General features: G+C 40.9%; 1 protein-coding gene across 1 annotated transcript in view; it reads right to left on the reverse strand.

Moving 5' to 3' along the window:
• The window catches only part of enox1 (ecto-NOX disulfide-thiol exchanger 1), a 38,496-nt gene that overhangs the window by 13,232 nt on the left and 4,587 nt on the right, over positions 1-20,677 (reverse strand). The window contains exons 4-8 of the mRNA XM_071903718.2: positions 14,271-14,438; positions 12,988-13,194; positions 11,407-11,640; positions 5,202-5,414; positions 891-997 (exon numbers count right to left, since the gene is read on the reverse strand). Of these exons, the coding sequence (XP_071759819.2) occupies positions 891-997; positions 5,202-5,414; positions 11,407-11,640; positions 12,988-13,194; positions 14,271-14,438 (929 nt within the window). The remainder of the gene's footprint in view (positions 1-890; positions 998-5,201; positions 5,415-11,406; positions 11,641-12,987; positions 13,195-14,270; positions 14,439-20,677) is intronic.

Here is a 20,677-nt window from a genome sequence, read left to right on the forward strand (position 1 = left end):
ATTATCTCTTCATTTCCCAATTGTGATTTCACACTACATTTCTGAGAGAATAATGCTCATTTTGACAGAGGAAAATATGCAGCATGTTTTCATATAGTTCGCAAAATGAATGTTCTGGCTGTAGAGATATGGCTACATGTAGACTTACCAAGAATGCTAGGAGTTTCACAATGGTACTGTAGCATGCTAGAGACAAGCTAATCTGTGTAATGTTCGCCAATCACTGCCTCTTACCTCTTTTTGGACAGAAAATTTAATATGTTGTGATACTGACTTGATTCAGATGAAGGTACACTGATAGCTCAGGTGATTATATGTCACATTATATTGATTTTGGCCTCCACAGACAGACAAAGCTATAATCCCTGAGGAGCAACAGGGTCCTTTTAAAACAAAAGCAATGTGCTGCCACTTTTGAATCAGCATACATGAGCAGGCCTGTGTTGTTGCTGTATTTATGCTCCCAAGTGCTGATTGAACTGAGAATGGACAATTCTTCCCTCCTTTTTTCATAGCGTTCTCATGTTCATTCTCGTTATCTAGATTTGACTCCGGATAAATAATTGATCAGAGCCTTAACCCTGGAAACCACTGTTGCCATAGCAGCGCCTCACACTTTCGAGGAGGCGTCAGATCTTGCTTTACATCTGGGCTGGAGGGAAAAGGAAAGTGTACAGACTCAGACGATCAGAAGCCAGTGTCTGTCTGTCTGTGAGGGCGCAGCATCCAGAAAAACAACAAGGGCACTGAACACAGCGCACTTGTATCAATTCCTACAAGACTGTCTGTCAACCTTCTCCTGGGGACTCGAAGAAATGACAACAGAAAAAAAAAGAGCAGCGGGTTGGGGAGGGAGGGGAAAAAAAAAGTAAAAGTAAAAGTATACCAACCTCGCACTGCTTGCGCCAAATGTCTATGTTCTTGCGCTGTGCTTTTGAGAAATGGTCCCATGCCTTTTGCCTGGTGGCGGCGGTGAAAACGGCGGTGATCTGCTCGACTTTGGGGTGAACAGGGAGGAGGAGGGAGGATCAAGACAAAACAAGCCGTTTATGTAGCTTGGTAGCACTGACTGAGGCTCATACAGCGGACAGAGGAGAGACCAAGGACACACATGGACCACAGGCTAGGAGAAAGCAATGGGGCGGACCTGTTGTTTTGGACATTTCTTTAAATATTTAAGGAAGAGTTCACTCCAAAATGAAAATTATGTCAGTATCTACTCACCCCCATGTCAGCGGAAACTCCACTGATTTCCGTATGACCACCAAACACACAGACAGTTAGCTATTGCAGTTCCATGTTAGCCTTCTCCCAAACAATTTAGTGAACAGGGTCTGGTTAGTTAGAGTTACAAAAAGGGCATAAAATGACCATACATTTTCTCAAAGCGGGTTTTGCGGCATAATCCAAGTGTTTTGTATCCACACTATTGCACTGAGTCCAAAAGGCCTAGATTTACCTTACTATGTAGTGTTACTCTAGGTAGAGGAAACAGTCACTTCTTCTAGTGTGGAAACCAAAACTATGTGGTGATCCTGTTTACAACTCACCAGCCAATAGAGAGCTAGCTGTGCTTTTCTTTACTACAGGAAGAAGTTAGTGTTTCCCTACATAGAATAATGCTACATAATGGGGTAAATCTAGGCCTTTTGGACTCAGTGCAATTGTTTGGATACAAAACACTTAGATTATTCGGCATTAGTTGTTTAGAGGTAATTTTATGCCCTTTTTGTAGCTCTAACCAACCAGCCCCCTTTCTCTTCAATTGCTTGGGAGAAGGCTGAGATGGATCTACAGGGCTAATTCACTATGTTGGGTGGTCGTACGAACTTTAATTGCGTTTCGACTGTAGATAATGACATAATTTTCATTGTGGAGTGAACTGTTCAATTGATGATTGACAATTGTTCAACAATCATTTATATCTGTAGAACAGTAGGCAAATCTTATTTTAAATCATTGAGCTGTCTTGTCTGGAGTTGACCAATATGAGTCTGAAAGACATACAGTATGCATATAATTTATGGGGCCGCACATGCAATGGGGACGGGATGCAATTTGACGAGGGGTGAGTTAAGGGGGGAAATGGATGGGAACCATTGACTGATAGAATATTAGTTAGTTAATGGTTTCAGAAATGTTTGCAGATAGGAATTGTAAATAATCAATATCTTAAGCATTCTTATTGAAAGTCAAATTAATTCAGAAAGGAAAATGATATGTCAGCTAGACTGGACTGTGGTGTGATGGCCTGGTCTCTCTCCTGGCCAGTGCTCTACAGTACTTACATCTCATGACCTGCAGATTCAGTTCCTTCAGGACTGACAAAGGCAACATTCACTTAGAATGGATGGCTATTTCTGTGGTTCACTTTCAGCAAGGTTACACTAGTGATGTTACACTATCTGTTTATGGTAAGGACGAGTTAGCATCCCACTAGATGGTATATTCTATGCTACAATTATTATAGTTATGTGTATACAGTAGATACAGACATGTTACAAGTAAGAAAGGATTTGAATTTGCACCTATTGTTGTACAACTTCAGCACAGATTGAAAAGCCATGCATTCTGTGGTAAAATGCTGCCTTTTAAAGTATTGCTCTGTTTTGCTTTCTTAGAGACATTATACTTGCTGTCAATAAAAGTGAAAAAGTTTGACAGTGACATCTCTTTTACTCGCCAAACCTGAATGAACATAAAACATAATCCACCCATTTCAAACAACATCCCTTTGGTAATTGTGCTCGCACTAGAGTTATTCTGATGGAGCCACAAGATCAACAGATAGATCAATATTTAAAATTAATATCCACACCATGCATGATTGTTTTATGGGCTGCTGATCGCTGAGACAGGGGGAGAGAGAGAGAGAGAGAGAGAGAGAGAGAGAGAGAGAATATGTGTTGCCTACCTGATAGCGAGGTAAAGTGAGGTAGATCCCCTGCTCCTCTACAGCAGAATGCTCAACAGGGAACCACTGCATAGCTCTGTGATAGTACTGTACTTACCACACTGGAGCCCTCGGTCCCTGGGCTCCAACCACCGTCACCCTACCTTCCACAGCTATGGCTGCCAGCCGACTTTCTACTGTTATGTGTAATTTGAGGGCTCTGTCCAGGTACATGTAGGAAACAATTTCCATGCAAAGTGTACTGAAGCTGCAGAGCAACTACTAGTTTATCTGAATGAGTCGTAAAGGTTCGATTCTGAGGAGTGACATTGAATGGGGCATGGGTAACCAGAGGTACTCTACCACAGACGGCATGCATTACCAAAATCCAGCAGTTGTTATCAGTCATTATTTGTTGACATCTTCTGAAACATCCCTGTGAAAAGGTCAGTGCGCCGTCATATTACTGACTTTGCTTCAGTACATCTGTGCAAGTGACCTAATCGGCACCTCTTGAAGATAATGGAGCTGATCGTGAGACGGATGGGAAAGCGTTGTCATGGAGACTGGGCTAAGATCCTCGCAGAGTAAATGACTTGGATCGAGCCAGGCTTTAAAATGGATGTGGTGAGAATGGCTTCATGGTCTGCACCACTGTAATCTGTGACTGCACCATTCCCTGCAGGAGTGTGATGCACTGTATAAATTTATGCAGTCAAACTGTACGGTCCGGTGGTGGCAGAGTTGTCAGTAGGGTTAGACCGATATATGGGGCCGATACTGGTTATTGGTTATCAATACTACACTGGTTGTCTATGGGAAGCCCTTAACCTGAATTGATTTTAATGTGGCATTTTGATCAGATTCCACACACGTATGCAGGAATACATCATTATTATTATTTAAAGAGACTGAATATTGCCACAAAATACTGATTATCGGCAGCTTCAATCCAAAAATGTCATTATTAGTATAAAACCCATATCGGTCGAACCCTAGCTGTCAGTACCAGCTGGAAGTGTCTGAAAAGATCGACTGTGACACACTGTTCATGTCGTTAGTGCCAGTCAAGTCCAACCCTCATTACACTGGATTACTTAGCGGACAGTGAAGTATTAGAGGTGAGCTGTCATACTGTATAAACAACATAGCCTGTAATAATGCCCACTGTGCAGCAGAATAATTAGCATCACACCACATCAGCAATACTCCACTATAAATGACTGTGTAGTTATACAGGCCTACAGTATCAGTGTAGCTAGAGATCACCTGAGAGTTAAGTGTCCTTATGCTGTTACTGTAAAGTTGATATCCTATACAACACATTAGTATACATTTATATAACACATAACCGTCTCACAATGTGAGCAACATGTTCAACAAGTCACCAGAAGTCCACTCATTTCCTATAGAGCTGAGCAACCAGGGGAACTTGGCCGATGTGTGGACGCAAGCTTGTCGGCCGAGAATAGTTGGCAAAATCAGACTTCTACACTTCCTTGTGTCCCTACCGATGTGATTTTGTGCCATGAACAATATTTCCACCTGGCAAGTGCAAAATGGGCGAGAAGTTGATTACAGCCATTCAAAGCTTCCCAGTTCTCTGCAACTGTGTCAGACGAAACATAACTTCCTCTGATGGAGGAGGGGCAGCTTCCACTCTTCAGCATTTCACTAGTGGAATCCAATGGAGCCACGATTAACATGATGTTGTGGCAAGACAAAGATGTTTTTTTCATCAGTGAAAGCTATATGCTGTTGAATACGCAGGGTGAGAACATTGTATTTATATGCCGTAGTTAAATAGATCTTGTGGTGCACAATGGAGAGTGAAATTCTCTGATAAAACACTGAAAAACTTTTCAGTTCTGTCGGACACTTCCTTTATACAGTAAAGGAAATCTGCATTCGCTGATTGTTGCTGTTTTCATGTGTTAATTCTTAAATAAGTTAATCACTAATGTTTTTCCACAATCAGAAAATCAGTGTTGAGTGGAACTTAAGTTAACTGTTTATCAGAAAAAAATGGCTCCACGGAGCTCAGTGTCGCTCGAAAAGACTAAAGTGACTACAAAGTGGAACCGGTGGCGTGACTTACATAGCGTATATAGTGACCCATCAACCAAGTTGCTCACAGTGTGTACAACAAGTCAGAGTGGAGGTATGGGTAGAAGTTACCTGAATGACTGAACAGTTACAGTAATGTTCAGTGAAGCATTCCCACATGGAGTCTGGCTGGCCAGCAGGTGCTGTCAATACTACTGTATGTCTTTACACTCTAAAATAATATACACTTAAGTCTCCTTACACTGCGTTAATATAGCCAGCAGGGCGTTCTTGAAGGTTTCCTTAGCCAGCTCCATCTCCTCTTCGTGCTGGGCCTTCTCGCTCATCAGCCGGCGCACGTGGCTGTTGGCTGACTGGATCATGGAGTAGAAGTGATTGGCGCTCCGGCGGTTGACTTCGCCCCGGTCGATCCAGGTGAACAGCACCGCCGTGGCATCGCTGAACTTGTGGTCGTCTATGGCAAAGGGGAAAGAAGTGTAAGATGCTTGCACAGGAAAATAGCTTGATGGGTTAAAAGTGCAATAAGTATGAATTTTACTGTCCCATGATAAAAATGACCATAATATATCTGCGGGGGGTTGATAGTGTTGTTGATCAATACCAAATACTCGATGATTACTGGTTTTCAAAACTCACTTTCCAGCTCATACTCTCTGTTTTGAAATTTCAAGACAAAGTAGTATTATTATTAGTATTTTGCATGGTAAGATATTACCTCTTCAATAAATATATTACCTCTTCATTTAATTCCCCTTCAAGATAAGATGAAGATTTATTGATCCCCGTGGGAAAATTGGGTCATTACAGCAGCAAATAGTAATATGATACAGCAAAGTAATATAGAAAATATATAGAAAAAGAATAGAGCAAAAGAGGGTTATATCAACATACAACTGACAATTTCAACACTAGAACATGTTAGGTAGAAAAGCATGAATGAAAGTATGAAAAGGTTTGGATTGCAGCATTAAGAGGGTGTGCAAAATAACAGCAGTAGTAGCTGCTATTATGTACGATAAACATGTGCGATATAATGATATACCATAAACTATTCAATATGTGCAGTCTGAAATAAGTGACAATTTATAAAAATATAAATATATAGCGTGTTTCAAAAGTAGGCAAACAGTTTTACATACATTACATCAATGTTGAGAAAGGACTGTGCATGATGGTGTGTAGCAGCGTTGCAGAGAAAATGCAAGAATGTGTTAATGATGGGAAACAATTTGAACACTTATGCAATGAGGACAGACGTCTGACTGACATGCTATTTCCTGGTATTAACATTCTACAAGTATAATTTTTAGTATTAATAAATGCTTAAATTGAATGAATTGTTTTGTTAAAATGACAAAATAAGTTTAATTATACAAGTTTAGAACTATACAGCTTTGTTTTTCATTATCATTATAAAAAAATTTATAGGCCTACCTACTTTTGAGACACCTTGTAAATATGCAATATATATCAACTGAGAGTAAAATGAGACCGTGAAGAAAAACAATGTGTGAAATTACAGCATATATACGCAAGGATATGCAAAACTGTGCTCATATTCATATTTGTCTAGGCGTCCAGACGTGTGTTGACAAGCAGTGCGGTCACCTAGGAGTACTGCTGGTGTTCTATCCTACCAGCTAATTAATTGCATCCACCTGGTGTTCCAGGTGTACATCACTCCTTATTAGATGGCTAGGATGAAAACCAGCAGGGTTCTGGGTCCTGAGGACCAGGATCGACAACCACTGTCCTAGAAAACACTCCAAAAATAAATGGTCTTCTGGTGAGTGCGAGCTCCCCGCAGCAGCAGACCTAAGGTACAGTAAAGGGCAAAGTCATCTCCTCTTTTCTATCTCTCTCCACTCTCATCATCCCAGCAAAGTGCAGCAACACTCAGAACAAAATCGTCACACATTAAATGCACTGTATCTTCAAAACTTGTTTAACTTTCAGTCATGCTACACTCAAACAACAGAGCGGCTTGGGAGGATTAAAATCGTTCTCTGGGGGCGTTTCTCTGTTCATGGGTCTATGAATCGCGCCACAGCCGCTGAACACAAAAGGCCATTTTGATTTTCAACTTTTCAACCAAAACCACAAGCCGCATTCAGCCTCGCTCATAAAAACTGCTGAGTCTCTGCGGGCCGCCGTCGAGTGCATTCTCTACATTTGAATAATAATTGAACAGTGCCACAGAGCCACGGACGATTGCAGAACAGAGTGAATTAGAAAGCATTTAATGAGCTCAATACCCACTGCAACACGACCTGTAAGAAGACACTTTTCCCCCGCACCGATAAAGCCCTATTCATAGACTGCAGCAGATTACAGTCACATTACAGCAGGCACAATGAGCCGCAGCTGAACAGGGACAACTGAAGGAATAATGGAAATTTATTTCCCCAGCCGTTCGAGGTGAAGAATGAATTCAAAGAGGCTATTCAGAGGGAAAACGTGCTTGTTTATGTTAGATATTAGTGGATGGATATTAAATGGTACAGAGGCTGTTGTGGTGGTGCTAGTTCTGGGTTTTGGAGTTACCGTAGAGATGCAGATGCAGATGAGAGAGAGAGTGAAAGAGCGAGAGAGAGAGAGAGAATGTAATAATGAAAGCAATTGCTGTATTTACTGAGGGTGTAAGAGCCATTAAGCCGGCGATGTTTGAATGAATGAATTTGATAATGGGAAGCAGGAAGCTTCCAATGTAGAATGACACCGAATACAGAAATGATATAAAAATTCCAAGCGGCAAACAAGATTTTACACAGAGAAATGGAAAGGACGGCTGTGGGGGAATAAAGGAATGCAGGCACTGACGCGCACACACACACACACGCACACGCACACACACACACACACGCTTTCTGACAGTATTTGTTAGGGAAATCTAGGAATAGTGTGCCTCTGCATTTTAATGAGTTTTGGTGGGAAGAGATAATCGGAGGAAGAGAGAAGAGGAGAATGAAGAGACCAGTAATCCTACTGGTGAGATCCCAGTGTGTGCTGTTATAGTACTGGGACACATCATATCACCGTCCTAGTCTGTTTCATTTATCATATCCATCGCAAATGTACTGATGATAGGGATGCATTGGACTAAAAAAATGGGTGATATGTCAAGAGATACCCATGGGCAGCACCACTGGAAATAAACAGTGTTGGGCTTGTTACTCAAAGAAAAGTATTATTACTTGTTAGTCATTTCAAAATTTATATGATTTATTATTCCCTGGCAGCAGTAATTTGTTACACTACTTGTTATACGTTTCCGTTACACCCTGGAATAACTGTACATCCCCCCAGACTGGGCAAACTGGTCACATTTACACTTTCCTGGCTGGAATCTACCTCAGTACTTTATTGATTGTGCCACTTTTATAATAATACATAATAGTCTTCTTGCTACATTAACGTTTTGTCTGATGAAACAACCAGATCATAAAATTTCAATGAGTTGAGATGAGTTTTCTCAGCAGGGATTGCAAAACAAAGTTGTGAGCTGATGTGCAGATGGGTAGATGCACTCGTAACAAAAAGGCTTCTCTAAATCAACTATTGTGCTGAATAATCTTCAATACACTGCTAAATGGATTCCAGCCCTGCTGTGTTTAATGGACGCACTGTGACAGCAGTGGACCAGTTAGAAGTTCCTAACCTGCCAGACAAGACTGGACTATTTTTCAGTGAGGAAGATGAAAACCAGCTGCTGCAGAGCGGAGGGAGGGAGGGAGGAGGAGGAGGAGGAGGAAAAGTGACCTTGACACTCCTCCACCACAACATCCCTCTTCCCTCTCTCCTTACCCATGCACACCTCTGCCAGTTCACTCTCTCCCTCCCTCTGTTTTGCCTCTCTGTCTCCATCACTCTCTCCTTGTACTTGAAAAGCAGATTTTAGGCAACATGAAGGAAAGGGAAGGAAAGGAAAGGGAAGGAAAGGAAAGGGAAGGAAAGGAAAGGAAAGGAAAGGATTATAACTGTGGCTATTACTACACATCCACTGTGAGTATGTGTGTGTTTGTAAATGTGTGTGCACGTGTGTGTCCATGCACGTGTGTGCGTGTGTGTGTGTGTGTGCTTGTGTGTGTGTGTATGTGTGAGGTGTACCCATAAAGAAACCCAAGCACGCGGCAATCAATTACTAAGCAGCTGAGATAATAAGGAATATGAGAGGATCCCACTCCTGTTTCTGCACTCATATCTAAATGTGACAAATTTTTACTATCAGTTCAGCAGAGCGCTGGGGAAATTATCTTATTGTTTTATTACTTCCCACGATTTCAGAACAAAAGACGTGACATTGTGTATTAAGCCGCGGACCCACAAGACATCGAATGCTGTTATTGGACCGGAGCGAACACACCGCTGTACTGATAGTTTTTGAGTCTATTTTCACAGAAATACACAGTGGAAATACACTGTGGATGGTCATATTTGCATCACATCACCACAGAAGCACATATGATTAATACATGTGCACTGATGTAAATATAAAGTGGAAAAAGTATGATTTGACCCTCAGCATTGTTTCCACATTAAAAAAGATAAGGCTTGGGATGCTGGAGCCTCGGCCGCTGCAGCGCTGTGTAAGTACAGCTTATTTTCATTTACTGGGGTAACAGAGCATTTCACCTCGGTGCATTTTTTACTCAGGGAAGACTGCTGGGCCGCGCATAGAAATAAGCCTCTGCTGCGTCTGCCCTGCTGAGGCTCACATGGAAATGTCTCTACGCCTCCGTTCCACAGCGGGTGTGTCCGCCGCTCTGGTCTGCTCACAGCTACTGCAAACGGGGATGAGGAATATCGATAGTCCTGAGCGGGCTCTTTATATTGGCTTGTTATGTGCATGCTTTTTAGTCTATTCACAAGCTTTTTATGCAGCTCGAGCATACTTTTTATAAATTGCACGCACACAATAGCATATAATGCACACAAAAAATTACATTTTTCTCTACAGGAAAGCCACTCCTGGGCTTTGTAAGAAACCAACAACTGCAGAATTACAAAAAATGACAAAAACTGACTGTGCAACAATAACATCCTACAGCCAGCTGCAATGATATTACATTAACTAATCTTCAATAAATTGCAAAAGTGGATTCCAGCCCTCCTGTGTTGTGACAGTTCTTGTGTTGCTGCTTCACACCACGCTGCACTAAAACACGCGAGGCTGTGTATCAGTCCGTTCACACCAGCTACAAATTGGGATGAAGAGTGTCAATAATTGCGCAGGTTCCTGAACGATGGATTCATAAATATTATTAGGTGTCTCAGCATGCGATCTGCAGCGCTGCACAGCAGATTATACAACGCACACACACACACACACACACGCACGCGCGCACACACACACACGACAGACTAACAAATGTGTTGACAATCAAATCTGGAGCTATGTTAACACTGACCTCTAGATCAGCTTTGGGAAGGCATACACGGTTTTAGATTAATGTGTCTGTGTGTGAGTAGTTGTCCATTTTTTACCGCTGGATCCACGGCTGTGCCTTTTTATACAGCGTGGCAGCTGATTTATTTCAGCAAAACACTGAGGCAAATATGTTGTGAGTGGACTGAAAGACTCTCAGTCACGATAAATCAGATAAACCAAACACATGCACTGTCTTTTTAAGGTGTGAGTCCTTTTACACTTCTTTAAACGAGTGTATTGTGTACATATGTATAGGAAATGTGTGTGAAATGAGTATAATGTATGTGCAAAATCCTTGACAGGAATATCAATAGTTAGATTCTCTATACAGAAGCTCTTCATATCGGATTTATGAATTTATTTATTTACTGTGCAGTGCAGCTAAATCTGGGCATGCCTTTTAGCGACTACTGTGCATCAAATACAAAAAATTCATAATTTTTTACAAACGCATGACTGCATAGCTAGAAACCTTCTATACATACAGTATATGGCTTCTGTCTCTAAAGTGAATACACTGCACATTTTGCACATCATGTTTACAATATTGCTGTAAATTCACATATTTGTCTCTTCATATTCTCATATTTTTCTGTTTTGTATTGCATAGATTTAGCTATTTTTTTTAGAATTTTTCATTTATTTTCATATTGCATATATTGCAAATGTTTTATATATTTTCATCTCATATATATATTTTTCATGCATTTGTTTCAGTACGTTCTAATGCTGTTATATTGCAGCCCCTACATACATGCTGTTACTCAGATATTTCATACTATTCATTCTTATATTTATACTTACAATAACACACTCTGTAATTGTCGGTTGTGTTATTCACCTTTACTCTATTCTTATTCATATTCTATTTTCTTTGCTGTATCTATCACTATTTGCTGCTGCAACAACTCAGTTTATTAAAGTTTCACCTCATCTTATTTCACACAGGCTGATGGAAGTCGTCCATCTCTGCTGTATCTTTATGAATCACATCACCTCTTCTCATCGGCCTGCTCACCTTTCAACCTCTCCGCCAGCATTGCCGCCTCGTGTTCGGAGTAGTGCATGATGGGAGGCGGCGATGGCGGTCGGAGGCGGTCTTCGTGGATCTTGCGGCGGTGTCGTTCCTCTCTGGCCAGTAGCCGCTGTTTACACTCCCACTCATACAGGTCGTCTCTGGCCTGGGCGAAGTCCACGTGGATCCTCCCCGAGTCTTTCTTATCAGTGCTGGATCCAATACGCATCCGGTAGCCTGGAAGAACACACGGGGATTAGAGGGGCTAAAAAGGAAGGAACCCACTCTCTACTAAACCTTATTACACACTGTATATATTGATATATTTTTTTTATATTTCTCCACGTTTTCACAATGCACAAATCTCACATTGTCTTTCTGTCTCAGGAAGTAAATTCTGCTGCTATTTTGGTGTTAATGCTGGAATCTAGACTTTTTTTTCATTACAGATTTTCATTTCATTTTCATGCTCATTTCACGAAATTTGGAATGAAATGAGCATGAAACTGAAATGAAAATCTCGAAAGTCTTAAAATGCAAATATGCACACAGAGCAAATCCGTTTCCCCACCAGTAAAAGGATTATGTGAGGGAGACAGGAGAAACAGGCAGTAGTTTGACATTGAAATAGTGAGGTGGTGGATGGTTGTTAGTTCAATTCCCAACTCATGCCAAAAAATGGCATGTGAGTGAATTTGAGTGAGTGAATTTTTATGTAGATTTTTATGTAGATCCTATTTTTTTTTTTTTGCTGTATCCTATTAGTATTTGCTGCTGCAATGGCCCAATTTCCCCACAGGGATAATTAAGGTTTCATCCAATCTAATACAATCTAATCTAAATTAATTCACCGCATTTATTATTATCCATGCTCTGTTTTCAAAAATGTGCAAAAAAACCCTACTTTTGCCCTTTTGATGTTTTTTTGATGAGTTGACGAGTTTATGATGAGTATAGATTAATACAGCAGACATTGCACCAGAGACAGATATTAAGAATCTTACACCTGACTCTGGACTATTTAGTGAAATGACGCCCTTGCAACATTACATCAACAGCTTCGCGAGTCTCATGCCATGTACCAATACTTGTTTCACAGTTCAGTTCATCATATTGCAGAACTGATTGGAGTGACTGTCAAGGCGTAATAAACACATCATCAATTAGAGCTGTCTGGTTCACTAGGAAATAACTCACCATACCTTTAACATTTCAAATGGCTGCTTCTATTTGAATAAAAGATGCAGCAGCAATTCATTTGTCGGCCTTATTCACCCATAATTTATCCTGACCCACATACAAACATCAACATAAAATGAACAAAAGTGTTTTCGTGTGTTTTCTTAAATGCAGGCACATGGGCACATTCACTCTCCAACTTGTTAAAGCATACAGCAAATTATTCATGCGGTCACAATCACATATGCACTGCCACCATATATATCATTAGCAAGTCAAAAGGACAGACCTAACATTTGCTGATGCTAAAATAATGCTAAGATATTCAGCTCTTGCCTCAGCCCGCGGGTCTGAACAGGGTGTGTGTGTGTGTGTGTGTGTGTGTGTGTGTGTGTCAGGGCCCACCGGACAGATAGAGGGCCTTGTCCACCATGAACTCCTCGCTGAAGCGGATGTGGCAGAAGTTCTTCTTGCTCTTGCGGATGGCGATGATCTCCCCACACTGGTCAAACACCTCCCTGATGATCTCCTCGCTGGCGTTCTCCGGCAAGCCTCCGACAAACACCGTCTTACAGCCGGGGGGGCGCTCCCGCGTGGAGGGGGGGGGCAGGTCTGAAGCACAGCACACGCAATAATAATAATACTAATCATTATTTATATAGCACTTTTCAAAACAAAGAACTTTGCAAAGGAGTATTCTTTAATTTATGTAAAAGCACCAAGATTGGTCTACATGCACACTGTGATGCCATGTACATTTTCACAATTGGAGCCATGATTGACTGCAGCGGCCATCTTTCTTTCTTCCATTACCAGCAAGTGGGTTTTCTTCTATAGCTGTATTATAACTGACCATGATACACTTGAAAAAAATATGTCTACACTTCTGCTTTGATGATCAAGGAATACATTAGTGCTAAGGAAAATATCTGAACTGTTCAAGCCATCATGTAATGGCCAATTTAATTGGTACTGTGATTATTGTGTAAAGAAATACAAAGAAATTGCACTTTAAAGAGAGCTGAGAACATTGTCATTTTGCTGTCTAATACAATCAGGCATATAGGAAAATGGCAATGCTCTCTGTTCTCTTAACAATGAAATTTCATTGCATTTCCTTAAAAATATCATTGAATTGGCCATTACATAATGATCTGGGCAGCTTATGGTGTTTTCCTTAGCACTGTTGTATTTCTTGGTCATCAAAACATACTGTAGGAGTATCAGTGGTATCATGGTCAGTTCAGCAGATATACAGAAAAACCCATTTGTTGGTAATGGAGGACAGAAGAATGGCTTCCACAGCGGATCTGCACCATTTTTGTGAAGGCTCCAATTCTGAAAATGTTCCGAGCATCGAACTGTAGATGTTTAGCAGTTTTGGTGCTTTTACGCAAATGTGGACGATTTGGCTGATTTCTGGTCTTTTTCTGGCCTATTTCACCTGGACTATATTGCATTTACTGAACTGCATCTCTACTAAATGAACCCACACATCTTCTTTTTTCAAGAACTAACAAAGTTTGAAATTTTGAATTTGTCTTGTACCTGCAAACCTAATCAAGTCAACCAAACCAGCCTCCCTCCTTTCACTTTCCTTTATGAGCTTTTAGGTAGTTTATATGTGTTATCTCACCACTGTTGACCCTCAGTGGCACAGTATCCGTATAGATGGTGGATGTACTTACTGGGGTTCTGAGGGAAGAGAGTGCAGCTCTTGCAGTGGATGATCTCCTTGATGACGGGCATGTCGGGGGGTACGGGCGGGGGAGGAACCAGGCTGATGCCCGCCATCATGGGGTTGATAGGAGCGATGAGGCCCAGGCCGGGGTCAAATCCCTGGATGCAGAGAGAGTCTACAGGACAGACAGAGACAACAGTTAAGAGAACAATATATGGGCCTGATATTAGCATCTTATTAAAAATCAGATATCGCCCAGTCAGTGTTGTACACCTCTGCTATGATGGAGGTTCCTCCCTGATCACAGCTAGTGAAGATGATTATATTGTTATTATTTTTATATCAGATGTCTGACCAGAGAAATCATACCAGTGTGGTGTGGGAGGATTTTACTCCACAGCTTCAGTCTGTAAAACCTGCAGTGAAACCTGCCTCACCCACCAAAAATAATTTCATTAGTCTGGCTTTCAATGGAGAGTTTTAGTGTCCCATGATGGTCTAAATGCTGCTTCAGAGGCTTTTCCACCCTGACAATACCAGGAAAAACACTGTATTCTTGACATTTTTTGGCATGAAAATGGTCAAATTTAAAGATGTTAAATATTGGAACAAAATATCAGCTATCGGCAGCTTCAGTCCCAAAAATATCGGTATCGGCCTTCAAAAACACAATTTTGAAGCCTGATATGGAATGGAGGACAGAGAGTATGAAGACAAGAAGAGAAAGAGACAAAGAGAAAGAGCAAGCCAGAAGAGCAGAGGAGAGAAAGTGAAGCATCACTTAGAAGGCAGAGAAGAGAGATGTAGAAGAGAGAGGAGAGAGATCCGTGACAAAAGACGCGAAGAAGAAAGGAAAGAAGCAATCGTCTTTAGCGCGGTAATGTGAAAGGTAGAAGGGGAAAAAAAGAAAGAAAGCTTGTTGAGGAGAGGTAGGGAGGAACAAAATGTCTGCACTTGGAGACAAAGAGAAAGTGAGGAAGGAGGGAGAGAAGATAAAGAGGGAGAAGACAGGGAAGACAGGACCATTCCTTCAGCTGTCTGGGTGGAAAGCTACAGGAGGCAGATTGGAGGCGGGCGGCGCGGCGCGGCACAGCAGAGCCCGTTACTATCTTCATCACACTGCAATGAGAAGGGACTGGGAGGAAACCGAATGTCAGCAGAAATACCCTCAGCTGCTGCCCACACACCCACAATAACATGTGAAGGAAAATAAAGTGACTCCAATGAGAGACGAAGGAAGCTGTCATACAAGAAAAAGACAAAATGCCCCTTAAAGTAATAATCCGTGACGTTTCCATAAATAAATGTCAGTTTTCCTACATTCTATCAGTGATTGATAACGCAACAGTGATTCAACTGTAAAATTTCCACATTTGCTGTTCTAAACACCCGCTGTCTGGTAGATGTTTCCTGGGAAGAATCCTCGGGGAAGTGATGCGTCTTACATTTGGCGGTTTGTTTGGAATAAATAGAAGAAGAACTGGGTAGTTAGCATGAGCAGCGATAGCCACCATGGCTGAACAGACAAAGAAAAGAGAAACTCAAACTGCATCAACAGAACATCCAAGGAAAAAGACGTCACAGTGCTGGACACACTGTTTGATTGACAGGTGAACTAGCGCTTAGCAACACAGACGGAGACAAAATAAAAAACAAATGAGGATCTCGAGGATTACCACTTTAACTGTCGTGAGGAAAGGTATTGTTGTGCCAGAATGTCTATCTATCTCCTACATAATGTTTTTCCCTGGCAGTGTGTCCTCATTTTGTCCTTAGTGTGTGTTGTTTTTTGGCCACAAAGTAATGATTGCGGGGGAAATGCGCTTAATAAATGACAAGTCGACTAATGCATAGCCTGACAACTTCCTTATTGAATCAATGGATGCTTGTGGCTGCAGATAATAAGATCACAAGCGAGCGTGATCTCCGTTCATTATGAGGTTCATTCTTTATAATATATGAAATGTTTTAAAAAAAAAGTCTTTTTTTTCATTCAAAAAGCCAGCAAAAAACAGGAAAACAGTCCATAACAATTGAAATGATTATTTTCTTCCCTGGAGTGAAATCATGGTGGAGACACACTGTCAGAGGAAGCAAACAATTTTTGGCACCATAGGTATAATTAGCATAAAGCGTCAATCAAGATGTATGCAGTGCTGTATATTTGTCAGCAGTGGGTGGTGGTTATAATCAGTGTGCATGTGAGGCGTCTGCGTGTGTAGATGGCAGAGCTGCTGTCGTGTTTTTTTTAATTCAGTTGAAAGTTTCCATATTAATTCATATGCTGGCTCAGTTTCACGACCCTATGGCCTCAGGAAATCCACTCCAAACCCTCTGCGTATGTTTTAAAAAAAAAAGAGAAACCCTGCGGTTGTCAATCAGAAAGTAAAGCTGTTTATCTTACTTCCTAAAAATAAAAGCCTTTTTAGAGGGAAATACACGGTTTTCATCCGACGGGTTTTCTTAGGTCAGTGCGATTCCAATTAGTTCTAACATATTTTAATTTTCTATCAGAGAGTACATAGTGCGCTGTAGGCTACAGAGAGCTGTAAAACACTTCCTGCATGGGGTTTTGTTTGGCAAAAAGAAAAAAAGGCCCCTCACAATCTGTTTTATTAGAGATCTTCAGGCTTGTATAAAAAAAAAGCACTTGGAAAGATAATCTTCCATAAATCTCTGCATTTGTATTCGGGGTGCATGCGGAGATTCTTCAGGTCTTAGGAAAACTCATTAAAGTGTTGTCTGCGATAGCCCTGACAGGTAAATTACACATCTACGTGCCACACATTCATCATAATCACATAACGCAGGTCGCTGTTCGCTCTGAGCTTCCCCCCCCCTCCAGAACCTAAGTGATTCGAGGCCCCGGTTCATTTCTCTGGCTCAGAGCTCTGCTGTGTCTGCCAGAAAGAGAAAGAGGGGAAGACAGAGAAAGAAAATACAGAGAGGGGGAAAAGGACAGAGAGAGAGAAAATGGAAACACGAACGACAGCAAACCAAGAAAAGAAAGCCAAGAAAGAGGGGGGAGAGAGGGAGATAGAGAGAGAGAGAGAGAGAGAGAGAGAGAGGAGTTGTTTTATGCTTTTATTTGTGATTATTTTATAACGCTTCTTTCACTCCAACCCTCCAGGGACGAGTGCTGCATCAGCCTCTATAGGAAACATCTGGTTGCAATTACCCTTAAGGTGAGATCCCATCAATCTGGACACACACACACGCACACACACACACACGCGCACACACGCATATACATCGTCCCTCTGTCTTTTTTCTCTCTCCTCCCTTTTTCAGTTTCCCATTATCTAAATGTTACCACATGCAGTTATGCAGAGCTGCAGATCTTGTCAAAGGTGGAGCGCATGATCAGCATCACCTCATCAGTGTAATTATATCATGTCATGATGTTAATATTTGGAATTGGGTCCGGTGGGTTTCCTGTGCTGCACTCTGTCCCTCCTCACAACAGTTTCTGTCTCTGTTCGCTGCAGCTTTCTTGCGTTAAATCCATGCATTCAGTTATTCTGGGCTTACACAAAAACTCCAACTCAACAAATCTCCCTGTGTGCTCATTTAATAAACCTCACAATACAGCACTCGTACAATGACAACCCCAAGCCTTTATATACTGCAGAGAGAGACACTAGCGGGAAGCTCAGACAAATCCCTAAGTCTTAGAAAAACAATTTCACAAATAGATTCTAAGGTGAAATTAAGCCCACAAAAACAGAAAATGAAATTGTGTCCCTACAAGCAGAGCTTAGTGTATTTTTGACATTGCAGCAGTGGAATATACTGTAGCCATACTGTACACACTCCCGAAAACTGGAGAGGGACGGACGCAGCTCTTGGCTTTCAGTGAATTTACTGAACTCTCAAAGACTTCATGGGTTTGCATTGGACTCCGTGGGGTGGGTTTGTGGTTGTATGGCTTGAAATAACATTAGATAGGAGGATGTGAGAACAAAAGCAAGGTATTTATTACATCCAGATGCTCCTGTTGCTGTTGTGCGGAGTGTTTTTCCAGCCCCGTCCTCTTTAGCAAAGTGTAACAGTTTCATAGGTCTGGGAAAATCCCTGTCTGCTAGATCTCAAACACACACGGGCGGCTTTATTGGTATTGCATGGACTTTGAAGAGAGAGGGAGAGAGGGAGAGAGAGAGAGAGAGTACGGTCCTACTAGGGTTAGACCTATATATTTGCCAATATATCGTTCCAATATTGTTCTTTCATTACTGTAAAAATCAGATCTGGTATAGTCATTGTCGTCTACCTCCAATATCATGGATATGATGCGGTTTTACTGATTACATATTTATTGTATAATTGATCAATACATATTTATTGTATAATTGATCATTACATATTTATTGTATAATTGATCAATACATATTTATTGCAGAATTTATCAAAACTACACTGATTGTCTATGGGAAGCCCTTAACCTGAATTCATTACATTTTGATCAGATTCCACACATTATCATTATTATTATTATTATTATTCATTGGAGAGTTTTAGTGTCTCATGGTCTAAATGCTGTTTCAGATGCTTTTCCACCCTTTTTCTGGTTGAAAAACGGAATACTTGTAAATTTTTTCAGTTTGTTTTTTTTTGGCATGAAAACTGTCACATTTAAAAACACTGAATATCCGTTATCAGCAGCTTCAGCACAAAACCATCAGTATCCATACTGGCCTCCATGCACACACAGTTACAGTTTGTGACAAAACAGCATCCTCAGCTAAAGGGAGCCAGTTCATCCCAGCAAGAATCTATTAACCCAAAACCCAAAGCCCTGTGCCCAAACTCATGACATGAGTGATTTCTCTGGCTGCGTAAAACTAAAGAGCATGAAGTATGAATGTAAATAATGGGAGCCTTCCATGTCTACTTATAACAATTCCATAAATATGCATAATATAAAATCTTCTCATGAATTTTAATTTGCCTCTAATTTCTTAATTTCCCTCTATCCTCGGTGGCAGTGCTGCTGTAATGGTAATTGCAGTACAATAGGGCACACACACATGCCTACACACACATACACACACACACACACACACAGTCGTGCACAACACACATTAAGTCAATCTCTTTTTTCTCTCTCTCTCTCTCTCTCTCTCTCTCTCTCTCTTGCTCTCTCACACACACACACACACACACACACACAGAGATAACAACCCTATTAGCATTAGCAGAGACAGATATGAAATCAGGCCATTAGAAAGAAGACCAACGCTTCCTCTCCTATTGTTCCCATCTTTAACCTCAACCTTTTAACCTCTCTCTCTCTCTCTCTCTCTCTCTCTCTGTCTCTGCAGATGAGCAATGATTAGATAACAGCACAAAATACAATGCAATACAGTCAAAAACACCACTGTTTAAAAGGAATATCAATTCTGACAGCCATGAAATTTTAAGGGAATAAGTTGAAATCAGGCGTAATCTCTGTTTGCTGCGTGAAACAGTTAAGGGAAATTCAAATGGCTTGTGATTCAATGCAGAGCTTATTTCTAAGCTCATGACATTAAACAGTTTATTTTTAAAAACCCACTTTCCGGATGTCTGGGGAACTCAGATGTATATGGCGCACACCACATACACACAAATTCTGTCAGAAAATGCTGATACTAGTTTAAAGCAAATCCCTAAAAAGTAAAACTGCAGTTGGCAAATCTCAAATGAAAAAAAAAATCAAATCTCCATTTCAACCTCTTTCAAAGCCCTTCCGGCTTTTGGAGAGAGCAGAAGTCAGCGCATTGGAACATACAGACGCAGACTCATGGATATGAAGTAAGATCTTGGTAGCACTTTATTTTACAGCCTGCTAATTACAGTGTAACTAGTCTGAAATTGTGGGGTACTAGTAAAATAACAATAATGTAGTTACAGGGTAACAAAACAAGAAGGGGTAAGAATTTTGTAATTATGAGACATTTATAAGGTAGTTATGGTGTAACTGTTTTCGTAATCACTGCATACTTAAAAATTAATTACAGGGTACAATAACGTAATTAGGGGGGACAAAACAAATGTTATCGGTGCTTGTTCCCTGTAGTTATGGAGTAAGTATTTAGACGCTAAATTGTTTTATAAAAGGATTATGAAGGTTTTTATTTTACATTTTATATTAATTGATTGAAAGATGTAGCAGGTTATGTGGCATGAAACGACAGATTGGGGAGTTTAACTGCAGACTTGGTGAGGTAGAGAGGAAGAGTCACATCCTCCAATGACTTCAGTCTGTTTGGTAAGACGTGTCGTCTGTGGTTACAATGGATCGACGAAGTCAATATGGGTCGACAAAACTGACTGCTCATGCTGTGAAGTAGTTATATTTGAGAAGAAATTAAATGTCAAAACCAGGAACAGATTATGAAACATCCTGTATCTGCAAGTGACTGGCGATGTGTT

Source organism: Centroberyx gerrardi, chromosome 10, assembly GCF_048128805.1.
Source record: "Centroberyx gerrardi isolate f3 chromosome 10, fCenGer3.hap1.cur.20231027, whole genome shotgun sequence".
Taxonomy (NCBI): domain Eukaryota; kingdom Metazoa; phylum Chordata; class Actinopteri; order Beryciformes; family Berycidae; genus Centroberyx; species Centroberyx gerrardi.